This window comes from Amblyomma americanum, chromosome 7 (assembly GCF_052857255.1).
Source record: "Amblyomma americanum isolate KBUSLIRL-KWMA chromosome 7, ASM5285725v1, whole genome shotgun sequence".
Classification (NCBI taxonomy): Eukaryota; Metazoa; Arthropoda; class Arachnida; order Ixodida; family Ixodidae; genus Amblyomma; species Amblyomma americanum.
The window spans coordinates 132,941,857-132,948,951 of record NC_135503.1 but is presented as its reverse complement, the minus strand read 5'-3'; the positions used below and the strand labels follow the sequence as shown (position 1 = coordinate 132,948,951).

Here is a 7,095-nt window from a genome sequence, read left to right as displayed (position 1 = left end):
AACGACCTCAGCTAATAAGTCCGTACTCCTGTCTCGAAAAGCTGTGCAGCTGGTTTTGTCCGCAGAACTCAGTACGCAGTTAAAGTCCCCCATAATAATGAGGCGTTTCTCAGGCATCATGTACTGCCTAACATAAGCAAAAAAAAATTATGTCTTTCCTCCAATGTGTTCGGCGCGTAGACACAAATCACTCGATATTCCGCGTTACACAAAAGGAAATCACACACTATTAATCTCCCAGACGGGCATGACATGATGCTTTGAACAGTAAGACCGGGCAACTTTTTCACAAGGAGTACACATACTGCTGACAGTCCTACAGCGTGGCTAAATACGGCGTAGTACGTTGCTGTGAAACGCTGCACCATGCTCCCGGTCTCCCCCTCTCCCTCGGCTTTGGTCTCCTGGACGGCGAGAATCTCAATGTCATTTTCTGTTACCAGCCGATACAATTGACTTTGTTTTCGTTTCTGTCCTAAACCTCCGACATTCAACGTAGCTACACAGAGGGCTGGTTCAGGAGCCAGTTCGGTTCGCAGTAGGAAGGAGGCCCGGAGCATGGTGCTCACCTTTAGCATCTAGCGTACCGCTAGACGCCTCCGGGGCCGTCCGGTTGTCTGCTCTCGCTTCTAGACGGCGGTGGCTTGTCGGCAGGCTTTCTTTCCGCGTTGACGTTTGGCCGTGGCTTGAAGGTAGCCCGTCGTCCTTGCACCGCTTTCACTGGCGGCTCGTCAACGCTGCTTGCGAGTTCCTGGTCGTCGTGGTCTCCGGAGACTTCGTGGGTGCGTTTCGTTGCAGTGCCAGTATCAGTTGTAACGGAAGCGTCACTGGCTGGCGGTTCCTGGCCCTTAGACGATAGAGACGGCAGTGCATGAGTACTCGCTCCGCTTTTGTCGACACTCTGCTGCACCAGTGGTGGACCAGGCGACGGTTCCCTCGGACGTTCAACGCTTGTGTCCTGCGGTTCACCAGCGAGGGCTGCTTGCTCTGCCACAGCGGTAGGCAGCGGCTCGCCAGTTCCCTTCGCCGCGTCCTCTGCCTCGGTCGCGTCCATTAAGTGCTCGGCTTCATCCCTTTCCCCCGGGCTCATTGCTGAGGCATACGTGCGGACGCACTGGGAGTCCTCGTGTCCGAAACGCCGGCAGTTCGAGCAGCGCGGCACCTTGCACTCTCTCCGGACGTGGCCAGTGCCGTGACAGCGCAAGCACTGCATCGGACGACCGGGTGCCACGACTAAGGCCAGTTCTCCTCCCACCCGTATTTGATGCGGCAAATCTTCAACTGTCATGCCTTTCTTGAGCTTCAGGACGACCGTCCTCGTCATGGAACCCTTGTCGCTCATACCCTGCACACGCAACCCCTCTCTGCTAACGTCCATGACAGTCCCAAACGCCGCTAGAGCGCTCCGCACATTCTCGTCGGCCACGCCGTGCAGCAGCCAGTGAAGCCTAAGCCTCACCTGATGATCCAGCGGGTCGATGATGACGCAGCGACGGTTCTTCACCTTCAGTTCCTTAAAGGCCAGCAGCCGCCTTGTAGCCTCCGCGCCGTTCAGGGTGACTGCCCACACGTGGTTGACCTGGTAGGCTCCCAGTGCCACCACGTCCGGCAGCAAACCGGTAGGCACGAGAGCATCCCTAAAATCTTCGACCCGGTAGGGCCTCGCTCGCACGTCGCCGTGCAAAAACACGGTGTTCAAAACGATGCTTCCTGTTGGCAGCTGGGGCAGTATCAGCTGATAATCCGTGCCGTCGCTATCGGTGATCCTGTTTCCGCGGCCAGCAAGGGCCGCCGTCGCCGCTCCGCCGGAGCTCATGACTCTGCGTTCGTCACGCTCGGTGGCCGGAAGTAGAATCCACTGCACGACTCTGCTGGTCGAAGTAACGACATATGTTTTAGGTATTTTAATTTCAGACAACAGGCTGGAATGCGACGGAGTATAAGGTGGATTGTTGAGCTAGTTGGTGCATGATCGAATAAATGGCAGCGGAAAGTAAACGAAGACATCGAAGAAACACACAGACGAGGACGATGCTGTGTGTTTCTTCGATGTCTTCGTTTACTTTCCGCTGCCATTTATTCGACGGAGTATGCCGGGTAAAATGTTGTGAGAGAAAAAATATAGCAGAGCGTGGTTTCGATCCACGGACCTCTGGGTTATGGGCCCAGCACGCTTCCACTGCGCCACTCTGCTGGATTTTGTTTTTTTTCTTTATTGCATGGAAGAACTTCTGTAGAAAGGAGGAAACTTCAATCAGACTAGTTCGCGTCTCAAGTTACCGGGCTGCTTAATATGAGCCCCCCATAGCCCTAACTCACCACTGCATCCCCATCAAAACATCAAAATTCAGGGAGGCACACACAAGCATCTAGGCACGGCAGCCAGCTTGGAGGTTCGTCGCGAGCAGCATATACACTCCTCACCAACGCACACTGTTCCCGAAACACAGATTTGGACGATCTTGGTGGCTCGGCATGTCTGTCCATCATACGGCTTTTCCAAAGACTGAATAGTCCCATCAACACAAACACGTCATAAGGCACAACAGAGTTTTTGTCAACAGGCAGAAATCTAATAGTGTATGGTGTAATTTCAATGTCCTTCTTAAGAGTTCGTTGTAGTATGTCCCAAAAGAACATGGCATCACGGCACAGGATGAAGCAATGATCAATTGTCTCAGGCACGTTACACAGACGACAATTCACATTCCAGGGTACAAACATCCCCTTGTCATTAAGAAATGTCTTGACAGGCAGCGTCGCTGTGTGTAGTTTGAAAAAGAACGTTTTAGCGGCTGCCTGAATGCACATCCGCCTAACACGCTTTAGAACACTGATGTCCAAAGACCCCAGATAAGGCTGCCGATACAATGGTGTAGGGAACAAAGACTCAGTGAGAGCCTGGGTCATCTGCTTTCTCGAGAGGCTATACAGGTAATCTAAAGAGAAGCGCACAGTGAGAAAATTGAAAGTGCCAGCAACCTCCTTAAGAAATCCCCATAAAGTCCCCTCACGAGCCTGCACAGTCGGTGCGAATAAGTAAGGCAAATGAAAACTAAGCCGCCTAATGAGCACAGCCACCAGAAACGGGTCGTTTGCCGATTTGAAAAAGAAAAAACGGGAAACGAGTTGATGCACGAAAAGGTGAATAAGGCCCACTCCACCACCCTCTAAGGGAAGGAACAAGTTGTCACGCCTCATCGGCTCCCATTGAGAGCGCCAAACGAATGCTGCAAATATTCTATGTATTGCTTGCACCTTCCTCCTCGCACAATGCAGGACTTGAAGGACATACGCGAGCTTTGCAAACAAAAAAATGTTACAGACCTGTGCCCTCGCAAACACTGAGAGTTCCCTACCCATCCAAGCCTGTGTTTGCCGCCGTAGAGTTACAGTCTGTGAATCCCAGTAGGCTGTACTGTTGCGAACTTGGTGCAGCGGAACGCCTAGGTACTCAAGAGGGCTACAGTTCCAGCATATACCACCGAACTGGCTTGGCCTAGTTCCCCAATGACCCAACCAAAAGCCTTTGGATTTCTCTAAATTAAGAGCCGCGCCTGATACATCGCAGAACTGTTTAGTCAAGTTTAGAGCCTCGAGTCCACTCTTTTTGTCAGAAGAAAAGAGGGCGACATTATCAGCGTAAGCTTAAACTTTAACTTCACATTGAGCCAGGGAGAAACCACGGATAGCTGCGCTGTTAATTATACTGAGACAGAGGGGTTCCAGATATAGGGCAAACAACAATGGAGACAGTGGACATCTTTGACGAACAGATGCTTCTAGTGGTACTGGTTTCGTTAGCTTCTGATTAACAATAACCCTTGTATAGGAGTTCTTATAGCACAGCCTTATGCCTTTGAGCAAGACGTCACCAATATTTGCATACTCCAAGACCGCGAACAAGAAATCGTGCCGAACTTTATCAAACGCCTTAGCCAAGTCAATTTGAATCAGAGCTACTTGGCCTATCTCATCTGATACTGTCTCTAATACTGAACGTGCAATATGGATATGTGTTTGAATACTGCGGCCTCTAATACCACAGACCTGATGCGGACCTATCAAGTCCATAATGACGAGCTGCAGACGACTGCTAAGAACCTTGGCAAAAATTTTGTAATCAACATTGCAAAGGGAAATTGGATGATATCCCTCAACACTTTTCAACCGATTAGTATCTTTGCTTTTGGGAATTAATATTGTGTGCCCAGAATTAAAAGTGGGAGGCAGGACACCCACATCATAAGATGCTTTGAAAACTTCCATCAAAACAGGCACTAGGCAAGGCGAAAATGTTTTATAGAATTCGCTAGTAATACCATCTGGCCCAGGAGATTTCTGGCTCTGCAGGGCAGAAATGGCTGATTGAATTTCATCCAAAGTGATAGGTCCCTTCACTATAGCACACTTCTCATCATCAAGTCGAGGGAAGTTTCCGAGCAAGGAACTGTAATCGAAACCCTGACTTGGATCTTCGCAACTGCCAAACAGCTTCCGATAATATTCGAAGAAAGCAGCAAGAATACCAGGCGCATCACTGTATGTGCAATCACCATACTGAATTTCCAATATTTCCTTCGCAAGAGCATTCTCTCTTTCATCACTCAGGGCCCGACGAGAAGGTTGCTTATCAAGAAACCTTCGGGACCTAGATCGTATCAAGGCCCCCTTATATCTGTCTGTCGCAAATTGTTGAAGCTGTGCTTTTACGTTATTAATCTCTTCGAGATAGGCACCCGGGCTTACCCTCTCTAGCTCATGTAGCTCCGTTAGGGTGCGCCCAAGCTCACGAAGGTGGTGTCTCTTCAGGAAAGCGATTCTTGCTGAGGCCTCAATTGCCAAGTTTTTGATCTCCTGTTTAAACAAGTCCCACTTTTGAAAAATGGAAAGATCACGGCGTGACCATACGTCCTTCAAACAAGTAGGTACAGCACGCTGAAAGATTTCGTCTGAGAGCAGACAGTTATTCATCTTCCACAACTCCCATCGAGGGTGAAGTACATGCCGAGTGTACTTTCCTATCTGAAGAGACACCATACAGTGGTCACTGAAGAAAATGGGCCGCACCCAGTAGCCAAACACACTGCAGAAGCCACTGCAGAAGCTCTGCCCAGTGCCCCTAACAATGGACAAAGTTTTAGGCCCCTTAGCCTGCTTCAGGCAACAGAGACATGCAATGAACTTTCTTTTTACATATTTAAAAGACATTGGACATATCGATAAGCTCTAAATTCATTTGCAGGTTACCTTCATGCATTCTTCTTGCAGTGAGCTTCGTCAGCCCATTCGTCGGACTATGCACTCCATCATTCCATAGGAGTTGAGTTCCTTTTACCCCTTTCTCTCCCTTGATGTCAGCCCGAAGGGGAAAGGTAGAAGTTGTTGGATGCCGACGTCTTGAGGTTCTAAACTTGCTCAGTCACATTACTCGTGGAACTTCAGGAAGTAAACTGTTTAATCACACATAAAATAGTTAAGACAGAACGGAAGGTACAACAAGGAGAACAACTCTGTACATAGTGATTGATCCGCAGAGTGACCAGACGAAATCAACCCCCGGTCCCACCAAAACGTCTTCTTTTAATCCCTAAGTCCCCGCCCTCAGTGGGGACACCAACCAATTAGGTCAAAACACAAGCACGCATCCAATCAAGGACCGGGGAAAGGAAAACACATCCAATAAAACACATGGGAGAGGAAAACACATTGAAAAAGAGACAGAGGAGCGTAAAACACGCCCAATCAAAGATTGGGGAGAGGGGACAGGTCACTGTCACGAATACTAACAATTCCCCTCTCGGATCACTCCATCCTCCCCCGCGGGGCGGCATGATTACTCGCTTAAAGAGCATGCGAGGGCCGCACAGATTGTCGAAAGCCGTGCCACTTAAGGCTCCACCGCTCCCCAATTCTTCCTGATGCCTCACGTGCACAGGAAGTGCCTGGCAGTCATATGGAGCTCATAAGCGCTCACAGTGAACACGAGGAACGCGTCTTCAAAATTGCCTCCTAGCAACACACTGAACGACCGCCGCCCGGGTAATGGCCTTGGGCAGCGTCGCCGCGGTAGGGATGAAAGCCGACGCGCCTTCGTTGCTGCTTCTCGGAGCGGGCTGCGAACAATGCGGCCCGGCCAAGCTGGGTCGTCTGCGCACCCCGAACTCCCCTCCGTCGCCGTCCGCTTGACTCGTTAGCTCCATGTGGAGTCAAAAGGAAATGGATCACAGCGTACGCACTCTTGTCCACATACAGGCGGCGTTCCGTACGTGATTACTTGAGGCTCCGGATGTGTCCAAGCCAGCCGCGCACGACACCTCCCCACCAAGTGTGCTGCATAACATCTTGGAATGAAGCACACACAGAAAACCAAAACAGACCAACGTGCCGCGGGCCCGGAGCCGAAGAAGCACCATCTGCCGCTGCCGAACCATATGCGTTGCCAAAGCCTCAGGGTACACCTCCATACATGACATAACTCCAGGCCCTGGATACCCCCACGCCTCTAGTTGGCAGCTACGAGTCGCGACATTGCATCGGCATTAGCGTTTGGCTCCCCCTTTTTGTGCTCGACCCGGATATCGAATCTCTGCAGAGCGAGTGCCCAGCGTGTCAGCTTGGCGCTGTGCGGACTACTCAGAGTCAAATATTTGAGCGGGTTATGGTCCGTTATGACCCTAATTTGTGCGCCACACAACCAGACTTCAAGTCGCCCTAAGCCCAAATGATGGCATAAGCCTCCTTCTCGATAGTCGCCCAGCGGGTCTGAGCCGGGCTTAGCTTTTTGCTCAGAAAAGCGATAGGCTGCTCGCGGCCCTCGTCATCGCACTGGGCAAGGCAGGCACCCACCGCGTAGTCCGAAGCATCGGTTGCGAGCACGAACTCCTTACTTGGGTCAGGCGCATGAAGTGAGGATGCGCTCTTCAAGCAAGCTTTCACCTCATCAAAAGCTTTCTGCGCCTCGTCATCCCATGGGAGCCGCTGCGGTGTCCGCCTGTTAGTTAAGCTCGTCAGTGGGAGCACGACGCGAGAATAGTTGGGGACATATTGTCGGTAATAGTTAGCTAAGCCCAGAAAGCTTCTGAGCTCCTTCTT

At 50.9% G+C, this 7,095-nt stretch overlaps 1 protein-coding gene and 1 non-coding gene across 2 annotated transcripts in view; both read right to left on the bottom strand.

Moving 5' to 3' along the window:
* Nucleotides 1-589: 589 nt before the first annotated feature.
* LOC144098071 (uncharacterized) overlaps nt 590-7,095 on the bottom strand; it is a 30,172-nt gene continuing 23,666 nt past the window's right edge. The window contains exon 2 of the mRNA XM_077630627.1: nt 590-1,868. Coding sequence (XP_077486753.1) covers nt 590-1,868 — 1,279 coding nt within the window. The remainder of the gene's footprint in view (nt 1,869-7,095) is intronic.
* TRNAM-CAU (transfer RNA methionine (anticodon CAU)) lies at nt 2,123-2,194 on the bottom strand. The gene has a single exon. It is a non-coding gene; the product is annotated as a tRNA-Met (tRNA).